This window comes from Glycine max, chromosome 12 (assembly GCF_000004515.6).
Source record: "Glycine max cultivar Williams 82 chromosome 12, Glycine_max_v4.0, whole genome shotgun sequence".
In the NCBI taxonomy this organism is placed as follows: Eukaryota; Viridiplantae; Streptophyta; class Magnoliopsida; order Fabales; family Fabaceae; genus Glycine; species Glycine max.
The window spans coordinates 40,387,453-40,404,583 of NC_038248.2; the positions used below are offsets into that span (position 1 = coordinate 40,387,453).

At 28.5% G+C, this 17,131-nt stretch overlaps 1 protein-coding gene across 2 annotated transcripts; it reads right to left on the reverse strand.

The window, feature by feature from the left end:
- Positions 1–14,384: 14,384 nt before the first annotated feature.
- On the reverse strand, positions 14,385–16,754 carry LOC100806493 (protein LIGHT-DEPENDENT SHORT HYPOCOTYLS 10). 2 transcript variants are annotated; one of them, XM_006592870.3, is made up of 2 exons: positions 16,088–16,754; positions 14,385–14,597 (listed from the first exon to the last, which is right to left on the reverse strand). In XM_006592870.3, exon 1 carries the CDS (start codon positions 16,658–16,660, stop codon positions 16,106–16,108), a length of 555 nt encoding a protein of 184 aa, XP_006592933.1. In that variant the 5' UTR covers positions 16,661–16,754; the 3' UTR covers positions 14,385–14,597; positions 16,088–16,105. The 2 variants fall into 2 exon arrangements, with proteins under 2 accessions (XP_006592933.1, XP_006592934.1); XM_006592871.3 differs by lacking the exon at positions 14,385–14,597 and adding an exon at positions 15,113–15,624.
- Between the last annotated feature and the right edge of the window lie 377 nt (positions 16,755–17,131).

Genomic DNA, 17,131 nt, shown 5'->3' on the forward strand with positions numbered 1-17,131 from the left:
GTTTTCTTTCTTTTTTGTTAATATTGTCATCTAATGAATCATGTAATTCAAACAAAGTCCACGAGAGGCTGAAGTAAATTACTCTGAAACTTAGGAAATTATCATGTGTGCTCCAAATGTTCACTCAATGCAGCACACTTGAGAGGAAAGAGAAGTTGTATAAGCTAAGGAGTGAGAGGGTACGTAACAGTGTGAAGCATGACTTGTTCCCAAGATGCGGACTTGAGAGGGCTGGCAGCTCCGTTGCCAACCACAGCCACCATCCTCACCGGCGGCGTAGCGGACTGCTCCGCTGTCAGGGCGGAGAAGACGGTTGTCGGAGGGCGAAAGCGAGTTTGTGGTAGTGAGGGAAGAGAGAGAGGCATGGGCATGATATTGATGGTGTTAGGATAAGTGAAAGAGAAAGCCTTATTATATGATAGTTATTATATGACAAATATGCTCTAATGTTACTAACTAGAAATTAATAACATGATATATTTGTTGAATTCTTTTACATAAAAATATTGACATTGATAAAATAATTCTTAATTTTGATTAGTTTTACAATTTTTTTGCACAAATTGTAATCCAATGTTATTCTTTTAAATTTTATCTTTAATATATTATTTATATTTATGTATGCTGCTTTATTATACTAAAAATATTGACATTGACAAAATAATTCTTAATTTTAATTAATTTTACAATTTATTTATATTAATATGATGGATTAAATTATCATCTAATTTAATCTTTGTAATTAATCAGACTTCATGATAAAAAAATTAGGAGTTTAATTCAATTAAGAAAACATATTGTTAAAAAAATTCAAATTCAAATCAATTACAAATATTAGTTATATTCTATATCAAAATGCCATCGAGTTTACAATTTTTCAAAATCCACATTTAAATTAATTTATATTTAACTGGCACAATTCAAAAAGAATATTTTATATACACAGGTCTTTAAGTAGATTTTAGGTGTCATATATTTGCCCGCAATTTGATTAGGGATTTTTTTTTCATCAGTGTATATTACTCTAAAGTAATAAAGAATATATCACATCACATTTAATCATCAATTTTTTTTTATAAAAATTGATAATAGAAAAAGATATATCACATTTTATATAATTTTGATACAATTTCATGTAATACCTATCAACGTACGTATGATTAGAAAATTGACTTTCACAATAGGAAAAGAAGGTTGATGGAATAAAACACGTACTCATTCCATTACCACCGCAAATATGAAACCCTTTTTCCTAAAAACAAATATATCCATTCAAGAATCAAAATTGGAGATGCTTTTTTGGAGGTGCTAACGTTGTTTGATGATATATATTCGGATGTAAGCTAAAGGCATATTTATAGGGAGAGGTTAATGCGCTTTTCTAAGTCCTTTGCTGTTTGTTGATGTTATAGGGGTTATTACTACTCGTTTAATTTTCTTGTAATTCGTTTCTTTTGGACTTAGCCTCCCATTAAATACCAATAAATAAATAAATTGGATGACCATTTATATTTTTTTATGCAATGACCATTTATACTTGATTTTTTCTTCATTCCCATTTCACACCATTCGCATGGAAAATGAAAACATTTATAATTTTGTATTGGCACTTATGAACAAAAGTAAAACAAAATAATTAAGTTGTTGGCACAAATTATTTGATAATTGAATTTCTAAATCAAAGTTTGAGATTTGATTTTCGTCTTAGACTTAGACATAGAGTCAAATAAAAAGTCTCAGAACAAATACTTTCAATTACAAAAGAAGTAAAATAAAATAAAGTCACTCTATGTACTTGTATTATTTATAATTTTGTTTTTGTCTGTTTAAATTTTTACATTTAACGTTATGTATGGCAAAACAGAGGAAGGAAGCACACAGTTTCACAAATCATATAGACTAATATATAGGCACGGTGTGCATGTTTATGCATCATGAGTCAACATACATTAACCTGCATTGCGTTTTCTATTTTATTTTTAATTACTATGATTACGTTGGAACTGACAAGAACTAACTCACTATGAGTCACAAAGCATGTGAGGGCAGATTAAAAAACTTGATTAATCAATAATATGGTACCGATCGCGCTTGCTTTTATGACGGTCACCCACTTGTAATTTAATGATGATCAGCAGCAAGGAGAGGAGCATGTTTCCATGCGATTTTGGTTGAAAAAAAATGTTTTTTCGAAAACAGAAAATTCCCTTTTTTTACAAATGAGACTCAAGTTTGTTGCGAATTTTGTTTGAAATTTTATCTCCAAGACTAAAAGAAAGTGAATAATTTTAAGAATATATCTATAAAAAATTCCATTTTTTTTTCAAAGGGAAATCGAATTCAAACTTCAATTAAATCTTTTCCACAGTTCACATGGAACTGTCTATGTGTTCATGAATGAGTTGTGAAATTGATATATAATAGGCTTAATTGCCTAATTTTACTGGAGTAGACTTATTTCATTAGTAAAATCATTTCAATAGAAATAGAAAAACAATACAAGTGGGAATTCAATGAGAAATATGGGGATTAGGTAAAGTACTAGTAGCTCGAATTAGCTTGTGAGCAACTACATTTCTTTGTTACTTTAGAAACTCAATTTTTAAGTTTGGCCAAGTATGAAGGAGTCCTTTAGGGTGAAAAATATTTAACTTTGAAAATAAATATCAAAGCATTAGGGTTAAAAATAAATTTTAAACTTTGTTTCACCATCATGGCTAATAAACCCTTGGCGGCTATGAAAGCACATACTTCCATGTTCTTTACTTACTTTTAGTTTTGTTGCATGATAGCCAATTTATTTCTCTTAACCCTACTCATTTTTTTTTTTAAAAAAACTTTATATTTTGAATTGACATGTATTTTCAAAACTAGTTCAAGGACTGAGGATTGTCCCTCACTTGTATATTTTAGTGTGGGATTATTTTTAGTTGATGTAAAACTTAAATTATTTCCAATAAATAATGGAAACGGTAAACAAAATAAAAGAGAGATAAAAGCGTTGAGTGTTTGTATTGGTTCGCCTTAATCAAAAACTGCTTTCAGTCCTTAGCACACGTCCAAGAATTTTATTAACATGTAAGTTACAAGTATTCTTTAATCCAAGCATTTGCACTCTTAACATGAGTATTCTTTGACTTACTTCTTCGAGCTTAACATGAGTATTCTTTGACTTACTTCTTCGAGCATCAATTCAAATATTGTTTGCACACAAGTCTCTCTAGGCCCAAGTTACAATATTCTTTGAATAGAAAACCTTTTCAGCCTCTAACCATTTTCACCGAGAAAATGTTAAGGGTAAAGGTCACTGACTATTTCGTCTTAGCAAGATGGAAATTTAGTTAGAGACTTTTCTTTTGATGCTCAATATTTTTAGTAAGCAAAACAAGACAAGAGATGAAGTGTTAAATAGCAATTTTTTTTTGTGTGTGTAAAAGTTATCTTCTTGTTCTTTGTTCTTTGATTCTCTAGTATTTATAGGCAAGCTGGAAGTGATCAAGTTTCTACTTTTATTTTTATTTTCTTATATTATTATTTCTTTAATAAACTAATTTCCTCGAATCTGACTCAAAGCTAAAGCATAAACCTTTTTCAATAACATTTTTGTTCATATATATAATCTGAAGCTATTGAAATCAGAATTGCATCTTCAGAAGAAAAAAAATCTAAGGAATCTAAATATAGAGTTTAGACAATTTTTTGCCTTTCTTGATTCATCGATCTCAACTAAACAAATCGCAAAAAAATCTTAATTGAAGAATGACTTCTTTTACTATTTTAGATAAAAGAAGTTTATTCTTAATCATCAACAGCTTTATCATTTTATTTAAAATAAAAGTCATTGTCATTGTTAATTTAAAAAAAAAGTGATTTGTTTTGGTTTTATTGCTAGCTTGGCACTTGAAAAAAGTCTCGCACTCTAGGGGCCTTCACTCCCTAAAATTCTCTTTGCCCTTATATTCGGTTCACATCTAGACAAGTGAACTTCTCCACTTTGTTTTTATTTCACTCTTTCCATACTTCTTAATTCATCCCAACTAAACCAATAAAATGACTCCTAATTGGAAAATAACATTTTTTTCTTTCTATTTTCAATAAAAAAAAAAGCTAATTATTTTACATAATCAACATCATGATCATTGTATACTTTGTATATTAATCAGGTCGACCCAACACTAAATACCTAAGTAAAATTTGAGAGCTAAACATTGTTTTTCCTTAAATAAAAAGATTATATATATGCGGGATCAATGGGAGTGTATGTGGTTTTGCAAGAAAAATTGGTAGAACCAACGCGGAATTGTGGGGGGGTGTATGAAGGTTTGTGGTTAGCTTTGCAAAATGGTTTTACTGAAGTAGAGCTCCAGGTAGATTTTGAATCTGTGGTGAAGAATCTATCTGGCAACAAACAAGGTTGTGCTGCTAGGTGGGTTCTTATTAGAGAAATTTGTGCTCTTCTTAGTGATAATTGGAGAGTGCCGATTTCTAATACATATGGGGAAGGAAATATTTGTGCTAATGTTTTAGCCAGTTTAGCATGTAGCATAGAGTCTGAGTTTTTGATGTTCTGAGGTTGCTTTAGTTAATTAGCTGATTTTGTCAAGGTTGTTTCAACCCATCAACCCGTCTAATCTTGCTGTAATCTTTTTTTTCGGGCTTTTAGCCTCGTTCAATGATAAAAAAAAAAAAGATTATATGCGAGACTTTTTTAGTTACATATGTGATTTTTTTCACTTAAAAAATGAATATCAAATATTGTTTTTTTATTGACCTAATAAAATTTGAACTTTTATTACTTTACCTTTGAGCCCGCCTTAATATTTATTATCTGGTTATATTTCAAATAAGTTTGTCTTCAAATAAAGACATTCGTGAAAAATATCTAAAAACTTCCTTATCATTGTTTTCAGAAAAGAAAAAAAAAATAAAGAGATCATTGTCAATCTTAATTAAAAAGGGTGGCATGTTTTGGCTTTATTGGTTCACACATGAAATTTGATGTGCTCGTCTTGCTCGAATGAAGCTTGAAGCTGTTGACTTTCTGACATGTATACTTTTTTAAGGTTTCAAACTTGTTAGCAACTCTTGTGATTATTCAAATCTCAATAATGATGCTCTTTTTTTTTTCAACAGGCATGGCGCACGGTTGATAAGCCAAAATAGTTATAACTTATAAGATAATAGCCTTGTCAATTATGTGAATATGTACATTATTTCAATAGCTTATCAGACCAGATATATAATCAATTGGTGTCCTATCATGTGGGGCGCTTTATTTTCAACGCATAATTAGAGGAGCCCCACCGCCACATGGGAGCATGTTGCATAACAAGTTCACAATTTATATATATATATAATAAAAAACAAGTCGATAATTGTGAACCAATATTTTTGTTATTTATTATTCTCTCCCCACACCCTCCCCTCAAATACGATTTCTATTGAATATATGCATATAAAAAAGGAATTTGTTATTATGTGTACATTGATGCAATTAATAGTATAAGTGCATCAAAGACATTATATTATAGGTGATGATTATGGTGAGTTACGTTTGCATATGGTGTATATATCAGTAAAATGACCGATAATAGAAAGTTTCTAGAAATGTATTTCCTTTTTTCTTTTTTAAGTCCTCATAGATTTTGAGGAATTAATTGAAAGTGCATGTCGTATTTAAAAATGAGCTCCTGTTCTTAATTTAGATTGTATTTTTAACCTCATTTCTTTATTTTCCCTATAAAAAATCCAACGACTTTTTTTTTTACTAATTTAATATAATTTGTTTTTAAAATTATTAAACTAGTGTAATTTTTTTAAAAAAATAGTTCTATAATACAGAACTTAAATGAAATGGTCTCATAGTGAAAATAGTGTCTTCCAATTATCAATTATCAATTATCATATATATAAAAATTGTTTATTCATGTAAATCATTTTTTAAAGTCATGTTTAAAATAAGTTTTAATTATTTGATAATATAGAAATTATTATATAAATACTATATAGCCAAATTAAAATTATTAAGTAAATCCTTATAAAAACAAGTTATAACAAAGTAAATCATACTCATAGACTAGGACTTGTTTTTTTTTTTTAATGTAAACAATTATTGCCATAAACATTTTGAGGCATTTAAAAACTGTCAAAAATAACTCTTGTTAACAGTAAAAAAATTCCTATATAAAAAAATAATGAGATAATTCGTGTTTATCAGCAGTTTTTTAAAACACTAGTAAGTTCTTTAAAATGTAATAAAACATAATATTTCAATAGCTTATAGACCAGATATATAATCAGCATGTGCCCTATCATGTGGGGGGCACTTATTATAGTTTTCAAAGCATAATCAAATAGAGCCCCCACCACATTTGAAGCATGATGTAAAACATGTTCCAAAAATTATACATCATATATTGAAATCATACTTTTACTATATAGGTGGGAGTGTAAAAAATAAAATTACAGAGTAAAAATACGATCTCGTTATATATTATACAACAGAATGATACTTTTGTTATACAATTTTTTCACACAAAAAAATAAAATAAAAACAATTTTGTTTTGTTGAATATTAAATCAGAATCATATTTTCGTTAAGAACCTGTGTCACCTCGACCTAAACAATACCGCACACCAACAACACCTCTGCAACACCCCGAAGGCGATGCACCACCACCACCACCGTGCCGCTGTACGGGGGGGGGAACGTGCGGGATTCCATGGCCTCATCGAAAAGGAGAAGTGCCGCCAATGTTGTAGCATCAAACTCATTGAGAAGGAGAAGCATCACTCAACAAAACCTCTGAGACGCGACAAAGCTTTGTTGTGAGTGGAATGGGCGTAGCAGATTTGGTCGTGGGTGGGGTGTGTGCACGACAAATCTATACATAGATGGGGTGTGCAGGGCCTGGTGATGCTCGGACAGCATGGAAAGTGAAGCGACAATGGTGGGGTGAGAAGAAGGTGAAGGGAAGAGTGAAGGGTAAAATAATCTTTTGTCATATTTGTAGGGGTCAATAGCAATGAGGTGGTGGGAGCTAGCCAAAATCAACTCCCCTTTGCTCCAGATTAATTCGTCAACAACTAGGTCCTTGTGGACTATCCAACATTTTTGGGTCATTACTTTCTGTACTTCAGAAATGCTTCTTGCACCTCCATAATTTTTAATATTTCCAAATTACCCTTCCTTTTTTATAATTTCCTCCCTCGCCTCCTTTCCCCTAAGTGGAGCCACTCCTTCACCAGTGCATATCTTTAGACTCCAATTCGTGATTCCTCAAAAGAGTCCATTAAAACCACAAATGCAATGCACCAACAACACTGCATCAACAATTTGAGGTATCAGCAACCAGCATAAGAAAGCTAGATAAGTACACCTAGACTAACCAATGTATGGTATAAGATTGAAGGTAGGATAGTTAAACTAATTGATAATCCAACACTTGTTATGCTTCACTAACTGACCACCATCATTATTTTTGCTTCAAATTGGAATTGCCTAATAAGGAAGTGTTATTTGCAATTATTCCAAATTAGGTGATCCAGGACGTATATATTTTCTATACTCCGGATTGACAATTTAGGAATAAAAAATAAGTTAAATTGTAATCCTATAATTTTCGTGATATAATCCTCTATTTTTAAATAAAAATATTTAGTCTCTTTTATTTTTAAAAATAAACAATTTTAATTTTTTTAATGTGACATATTAATATTAATGTGACATTTAAACAAACCTTTGATATGATGTTTATGTAACAAAAATTTAAATAAAATAAAAAATAAAAAAAAATTGATTAGAATTGAACTCATGATTTCTTATTTAAATATAAACAATAAATCATATTTTGAATATTTTACATATTTTTATTTTTATTTTATTAATTTATAATTAAATTTCATAAATTATTTACATAAATCATTTTTTACTCTAATTATACAAATTAATATAACTGTATCAATTAGTATGTAAATTATATAAATTTATTTTTAATGTGTAAACCAATTTTATTCTAATTATATAAATTAGTAACATTTTAATATTTAATTTTTTTAGGAAACGTAAATGTAAATATTTTCATTTTAACTATAAAAAATTCTTTAGTACATAATTTTTAATATTAATTATATGAATCAATAAAATTACATAAATTAATATGCAAATCATTTTATGTAATTTATCAAAATTATGTACGTTTATTTTTATATACAAATAATAATTTTTTATTTTAATTATAAAAAAATAATAAGTTTTTAATTTTAATTTTTTAGATCATTTAAATATTATTTTAAATTTACATAATTTGTACAAGTTACATAAAATAATTTTTTAAATAATCTGTATATCAGTTTGTGTATTTTTTTAAAATTATACTAAAATAAGAGCAATTTCTCATCAATTTGTATTAAAATAAAAATAAATACATGTAAATTAAATATTAAATATATTTAAATATTAAATATTTTATTTTAATTTTAAAAAATTTATAATCCCAAATAAATTAATAGCTCTTGACTAATAACACATATAAAATAATATTAATAATATTAACTAAACAAAATAAATATTTTAGGTGTTTATTATTTTGTCTAGAAATAAAAAATCATAAGTCTTACTCTTACTAATATTCTTTTGACTTTCACTTTATTTAATCATTTGCTACATAGAAGCTATGATGTTAACATCATACATAAATTTAAGTATTAAAATGTTTTAAATGTTATATGTTAACGGTTGATTTTAGATGGTCAATAGATAAAAATATCAAAATTACTTATTCTAAAAAACATGAGGATCAAAATCATGAATTAAAAATTATAAGAGATTAAAATTGTAATTTTAAAAAAATGTTTTCAACTGGTTCAAGACCATTAAAAAGCACTTATGCATTAAACAATCCAAATTGTGCTATGAGATTCCATAAATCATTTTGATCCCCTAATCCGGAATATTATCAACAACAGTTAAGAATAAGACAATTCAGAATTGTCAAAAAACAAAACACATCGCGGATTAAGCAATCTGTAACTCAAATTCGACTGTAGAATAACCAAATTCAAAAACAAATATTCAACAGAAAAAGAAAATGCAAAGCAAACTTGTGCTTCAAATGTTAATGTTTGTTGTTGGTCGTCGACGTGTGTGGTATCACAAATGTCATCGTACGTGCGTCCTAGTGGTTGTCGTCGAAGAGCTCTTCTCTGTTATAGCAGTAATCGTTGAATGGGAGGAGGCGCACAAGAAGACCAAACAAATTTAGGGTAACCAATGAGGTGGAAGAGAGGAAAAAGGGCACAATGGGGTATTTTTGGGAATTCAATTTTGTTTTAAAATGATATGGGTTACAGGAGGCAATTCGTGGGATCCAGGAAGCAATGGCCCTTTTTGGTTGATTGTTGAAGGATTGACAAGTGTACAAATTTGTCCCAAGTAGTAAAGTTAAGGAAAGTTTGAGTATCTTATCCACAAGGATTTTATTTATACTTAAATAGATGAATATTTGATTAAGAAAAAGATTTGAAAAGTTGTAGAAAAACATTAATTTAAATTGACAGAAAATTAAATCAAGCAAGAAAAAGAATTAAACATGAATTTAAAATAATTAATTAAAGACATAAAAGATGAGAAAATACAATAGTATTGTAGAAGAAAATTCATAAGATAAGAATGTTGGAAACTTAGCCTACCAAAGCTATTCCTTGATGTAATGTTAATGATTTTTCTCTATTTATAATTATTCTAATTTATACCTGCATCTACTAGTATACTCTAACTTTAGTCCCCCGCATGAAAGCACCTAATTTATCTATTTTCTCTCCTAAATCCCTTTGTAGAGCTAAAATAGTAAATTGCATTAAGAATAGAAATGTATAATAGGCTAAACAAATATCAACATATCCATAGTGATGACTTTATTTATATACAATTTCCTAGTTTTATTAGAAAATAATGTTTCCCAACGCTACCTCTAAAACTTACCATGCAAATGGGTGATCAAGTCACAAGCAATAATATTAAGCACAAGAAAGGATAATGCAAAAGTAATATTTATAAATAGATAGGAAGATAAATTATATCAAGAGTAGTTGGTTGTCAAGTTTAATTCATGTTTGAGCTGGAGATTAGTGAGCTTCTGAATTAGTACTCTTCTCTTTTCTTCTTTTATAGCTGGAGATTAGTGAGCTTTTGAATTAGTTTGATGTCCTTAATTAGTCATTTTTTTTCTTAATTATTCTGCTTTCCTCAATTAGTCTTCTTTTCTTAATTAGCCTTACTTTTCTCAATTACCTTGCTTTTCTTAATTAGTCATTCTTTCCTCAATTAGCTTATTTTTCTTAATTATTAATGTATTAGGTTTTATTTTACCCACTAAACTTCATAAATCCATCATTTTTAATATTTTTTACACAAAAACTTAAATGATGTTAATTTAATAATTATTTACTCAAAAATGAAAAATTAAAATAGAAAAATTACACATTCCTCTATAATTTAACCTCAAATATACTCATAATTAGTAGTTATCACTAATCCATATCCTACATAGGTCATGCACCCTTTAGGCCCAACATGTTGCCACCTATTTGAAGCATCGTTAGCAACACTTTTTTTTAATATCATTTGTCTAACATTCTTATTCATTGAAATTTGTTAAAATTATAAAATTTGGTATATTTCGCTTTTCATTTAACCAGTTAGATGGAGTGTTGCTGACACATATGATATAGTTTTCTCAATTTTACTTTTTTTTATTAAATATGATATTGATAATGATATATAATAAGTTTATGTAATTTTTTTGGATACTTTATAAATAAAACTTTACAAGAGTTAGAAATTAATTTAATATTAAAATTATAAATACTACAAAATATATTGTTATCAAGAAAGTCAAATTAAAATTTGCATAAAAGTATTACATAAATATATCCATTTATGTAATTTTATATTTTTTGGTTACTTCAACAAATAATTTTATTAAATACTCATGATCTAATAAGATAACTTTTAGCTACTAGTTAACTTATTAACTTTTAACTAACTTTTCAACTAATTTTATAAAACATAATCTAAGTCTAACACAAATTGACAAAATCTTTATAATATATAAGCAAGTATTAATATCCTTAATAATTCATTGACAAAAAGTTATATCACTGTTATGTATCATATGTGATTGTTTCTTAATAAGTTAGGGCAATCAAGTTGGTTGATCTCTAATGTATATTAGAAAAGTCATCTAAATTATAGTCACTCCAGTCATCCCTAGATAGAAAAATATTTTGAAAGTCTTGTAGCAGTGAACAAAAAAAGAACATATTAAAGTTTTACATAGACTAAAGTCTTCTTTTTCCCTTTTTCTCAAAATCCTTACTGCCAAACATATCCTAAAGCAACAAAAATCTCATTAACCAAAAAAACAACAAAAATCTAATTTCTGACACGATTGTAATATAGAAGTAGAAAAATCTGAACACGTGTGAGGGCTTTGCACGTAAACAAGAGCATTGGATGCATGATATAAGTAATTAAACTCCTTGTTTTGTATAATATGGAGGCATTCTCCTAAAGAAATATTTTGTTTCAAATATCAAATTAAATTCTTATAGAGTACTTGTGCCTAAGAGCAACTGATCTGAAATCACGAAGAGAAAGCTTGAGTTCTTGCTGCATCGATCTTAAGAGCAATCTAACTCATGGCTTTTTTTTAAGCTTACTTTGGTTAATAGAGGTTCATACAGTAAGCTTCTAATTGTAGACGTATTTACTTGCATTTTTTTTGTTGTAATTTTTAACTTTTAAAAAATCTTTTCAACTGTTATTAATTTAAAATCTTGATCATCAACTACATATATTGCAGTTGTTTTTTTTTTATATATATATAAATCGCGATGCATATATAACCTAGCTAATTGGCCCATTAACCTATATGAATGTAATATAATTTGAAATTAAGCTCTCTAAGGATGAAGGCTGATTTCTCTAAAACTCTTCTCTTCTATAAACAGATTTGTAAAAGCTGCAATCAGGACAAATTGTTTAGCAATTACTACATAAGGAGACAGCTAGATCACCATTTTGATCAACCCCTAGTGATGAGGACCAGCATTTCTTTCTATTTTTAATATAAACATACAACATTGTCTTGCATTTGCTATAAAAGAACTATATATTAAAAGTAAAACATCTCAATAAACCAAGGGGCGTTTTTTTTCTATAATTCTTTTTTTATTTCTTTTGTGGTTCTATCGGCCAAGGTTTTTAATTAAGTAAATATTGTGGTTTTAGGACCCACTCTAACTGCATTTTTCGAAATTGCCGAACCACAACGGCACAACACCTAATGGACCTACTTTAATATTATTAGAATTCCAAATAATGCAGTAAATCATGGATCAAATCTTCCAACAGAAACTCAAGCTTAAGGTCCCATCAACAACTAATTCGCTGGTGCCAATTGTAAAATTCTTATCCTCATAAATTAGCTTTCTATTATTATATGAATAAATTGCTCTTCAGTAGCCTTCTGTTCATCCAACATATAGAAAATCCTAATTAATTAACTCAACCACAGAAATAAAGGTTATTGGAAATTAAACTTTTTCTAAAATTTTAGATTCTCGATATTTAATATCTTCCAAATTCCCAATATAATATAAATATCATTCACGTACCTTTAAGTAAAGGTTTAAGTTTTTAGGATAATATCAAAGTCTTTATAACCAAATGATCTAGAGTTTATTTTTTACTATCTCTATTTTTCTAATAAAATTTTTTTAATTTCACCATAAGGTAAGTGAGTCCATTATTCATACTTAAATATTTAATTTAAGTCCAAAAACTCTTTTAAGTTTTAAAAATATAATATGTAAACAATATGCATCTTCGTTTAATAGCTTAAACTTTTGAAATACATAACCATCAATAAGCTGATGTGTATTTAAGTGTAACACTAAAATGTCAACTATATATAGAACCCTCACTCAAAGATTACAAATAAATAGCAAGAGATTAGAAATCGTGACGCATTTAGAAATTTTAAATTATGAGAGTAATATTTCTTGGTATAAATTAGTGAGGATAATATTTATATTGTACATTGTTTTTCCAATTATATTTCAAATTATAAGAACAATTTATAACTATGCATATATTTTATACTAAGAAGAAACAAAATTACTCCAAAAACTCATAAGCTAGATTCGTTTCTGAGTAGAAACCATAGAAATGGCAAAGCGAAACAACTAATTACAGTCATATCACAATTCTAGCTCTCCTATCATTGCAACACAATGCATAATATGTCATACATACTAAATCTAGATATAATGTGCGTAAGGATTGAGCTAGCCTAATGCCTCATATCCCCACCATTAAAGCTACATGTCATATAGCAATATTTCAATATCGAAAATATAATGGTAAGATAAATAATCAAGCATATTTAGGATGTATATATTTAATTCTTCATGACTAGATCCCATTTATATAGCATATTGATGTATAGTTTTCTAGGGAGTATTTAGTTTAGTTCCAATCTAGCTAGTTCTAATGAGAGTTGAGACCTATAGATAGGATCCTTATTAATTGGACATATTTCCTCATAACATTCAAGGGATGGTAATAGTCATTTTAAAGTATAATTAATTGGTGATTTCCATCGGATGGAATACCAAGAGATATGCCTAATATAGATATTAGGAGCATAACAATATTTAGTATCAAATAGATCTACATGATTAATCATTCACTGAAAATGAAAGGGAAAAAAAAAAGGTGAGGGATATCAAGTCAAAGATATCGATTAAACTGAGGACTGCAGAGGTATCCGATGTTTTTCAAGGGTTAATTGACTTTCATTATATCTATGTATATGTGGGACATCATCTTACATATTTGTGGGGATAGCATCATGGATTGTGCGAAAAAGATTAGTCTCTATCTTCTCGATTTCCTTTTACTATCAATGTTTGTGTCACTTCTAACTAACTTATTGGAGGTCTATCTCATTATTCAAATATATATCTTCTATGCGTACATGTCAGTTGTATATATATATAAGAATAATGTATGCATGTGGTCATGTATATGTATGAAAAGTAAAAACAAAAAAATTGTTAGAAATTAAAAAAGGATAACTAATCCTTCACATTTTAATCAGTCTTTCTTGTAGTTGCATATATATATATATATATATATATATATATATATATATATATATATATATATATATATATATATATATATATATATATATATATATATATATATATATATATATATATATATATATATATATATATATATATATATATATATATATATATATATATATATATATATAAGTAAATATCATACAGGGACTTAACCCCAATGTTAATTAAACTCTTCGTCAACTTCATTCTAAACTCTCATTCAAAATAACAAAATTAATACACTCCTTGACACATAAAGACCACGCGGAAAGGGTTAAAGTTGACCCAGGGATATGTCTAGCATAGTCGATTGTAACTAGAATTCCAAGACTCCAGCTGAAGTTATAATATCCAAGGCCTAGCAACAGATTCATGACTTTGAAACAATTTAGGGATATCTGAAATCAATTAAATAGTAAACCCAAAATTAAATTAATGCAAAGGAGATATATTATGTACTATAATGCCAAATATGTATAGATCAATTACACATTGTGATTGTGGTGCCAACCCGTTGTTGGGATACAATGTATATATATCCAAGACACAATATATTTCCCTTAATTATCATTACCGAAGATAAAAAAGAAAAATGTAGAAATGCTAGAAGATCATATAGTACGGTCATGCTGATTATATTGTCAAATGAGTTTGTAGTGTGGAAAGATAATAGAATAATAGTGTATACAAATTATTATTTATTTTAAATATTCTATTAATATTTTTATTTTTTATTTTTTTTCTTATCATATCATAAATCTTATTATATATATTTTTATATTTCCTCTTTAAGTATATGATAACATATCAAGTATTTATCAAATATTTTTCAAGAAAATATATGTAAGTTATGTCCGAATGTCAGATATACTTATATAATAACAGCACGAAAGAAAAGGACATTCATATGATGGGAAATGTGAAAAAAAAGAAACATAATTCGTTAGAATAAGACAAAACTTTATGAAAGCAAGAGATCATTTTTGGTTCTAGCAAGCTATTGTACACCAATGAAATTTATAAACCCCAAGAAACCATGAGCAGACAAGACTCTAGAAACAGCATCTAATTTTCCCACAACCATGGATCTTGAACCTTTTTCCCCCCGATATTTTTTATAATATAGTTAACAACATAATCTATTCATAACTCTAATTTTAAATTCTCAAATTTTATATCATTGCAGTGGTTACATCGTTTGTGGAAGCCACAGCAAGGGAGTACCAATAACACTAAATAAGAAGCAAGATATTGTGCGGAAAAGCAAACTATATATAGGCAAAATATATATTATATTATATTATATAGGCACAAAAGACATAAATACGAAATGTAGAAACCATGATAACATTGTCTTCTTGCATGCGACTTGTGAGAATGACAGGTAGACAATGGATGAGAGTGCATTTACCCAATATCCCTCTACTGTATATCCTCATTCAGTGCAATGTTAAAAAGAAACAAGAAACTGATCAGTAAAGTACGTATTTACTATTAGTACACTATTTGTATCATGTATAACTACATGTAAAATACATATAATTTAGGGTTTTGAAGTCCATGAATTAGGGTTTTATTATAGAATGAAATGCAAAAGAACTTATTATATATGCTTGAAATAGTACTGTCTGCTGATGGGATATATATGACTGATGATGAATTTTCATTTCTCAGTGCTGAAAATTCAACCAGCAAACATTCAACTACAGAGTATATAATTGTCCAAAAACTATAGCAACCAATTACTTGTTCAATATGTCATTATTTATAAAACACTGTCAAAGCTTCAAATAGAATAATCATCCTTAATTTCCCATGTCAAAATTAAACAGCAGCAAGCAAAATCCACAAATTAAACAGTAGTACTAATTATGAAAGAAAAATTTACCACATGAATACTTCATTATTACTGCATAGGCAAGTTTGAGGAGGAGGTGTCTCCGTTGGGCTTGATAACATTCCTCTTCTTCTTTTTCTTCTTATAAGGGATTCCTCTAGCCTTAGATTGAGAATCTCTCACCTCTCTAAGATAGACTCTTATGGCGCCACTTGCAAAGGGATTGGTCTCAGGAAGGCCTCCATTTTCTTCATATGCAGCTCTCAACCTTCCAATGAGAGCATCAAGGCTCCCCCAAGCTTGTCTGAGAGGGCAAGTGCAGGGTCCTGGTGGCTCAGTTTGCCCAAAGAACAAACACCCTTGTGAGTGCACTTTGGTCTTCCCAAACTGGTCCAAGTAGCGAAGGAACTCAAGAACATGGTTGGAGCTGCACTGTGAGAGTGCCACTGGAGGCCTTTGGTTCCTCAGGTACTGTCCAAAAGTGTTCCAATCCCTTCTCTTCTGAGACTCATATCGACTCAGTGGTAACTGTTGTTGTTGATTGTGATGATGATCATCATCACCACCATGAGAGGGTCTTGTTGTTGATGATCCTTCTGCTACCTCCTTTCCCTTGCTGGACATGTTTGCTACTACTGACAAATCATTTAGTATTTCTTTTTTGTGAAGTGTGAAAGGGAAATTTTGGTGGTGGAAGGAAGAGATAGACAAATAGACAAAATATACAATAGCAGTGGAAGAAGTTATATATATATATAATAACCGATGGATTTGTCCGGTGTTATAAGATTCTTCTTATGTGTATGAAAAAATAATTTAGATTTCATTACATTGTATTGTATGAAAAAACAATTTATTTAATAGAAAAATAGTATTTTATTCTCATTATGTATAAAAAAAAATTCATATAAAAAAATTTCATGTAAACGATTATTACATATCACTAGTAAAAATCTTTGATTTAATGGTTGAAAAACATTCTTAATTTTTTACCTAGAATAAAAAAACAAATTATTAGACATAAAAGAAAATTTGGAGATCACATCAAAGGGGAAGTGAGGGGACATGGGATGGGACCAATGAAAGTGCTTTAGC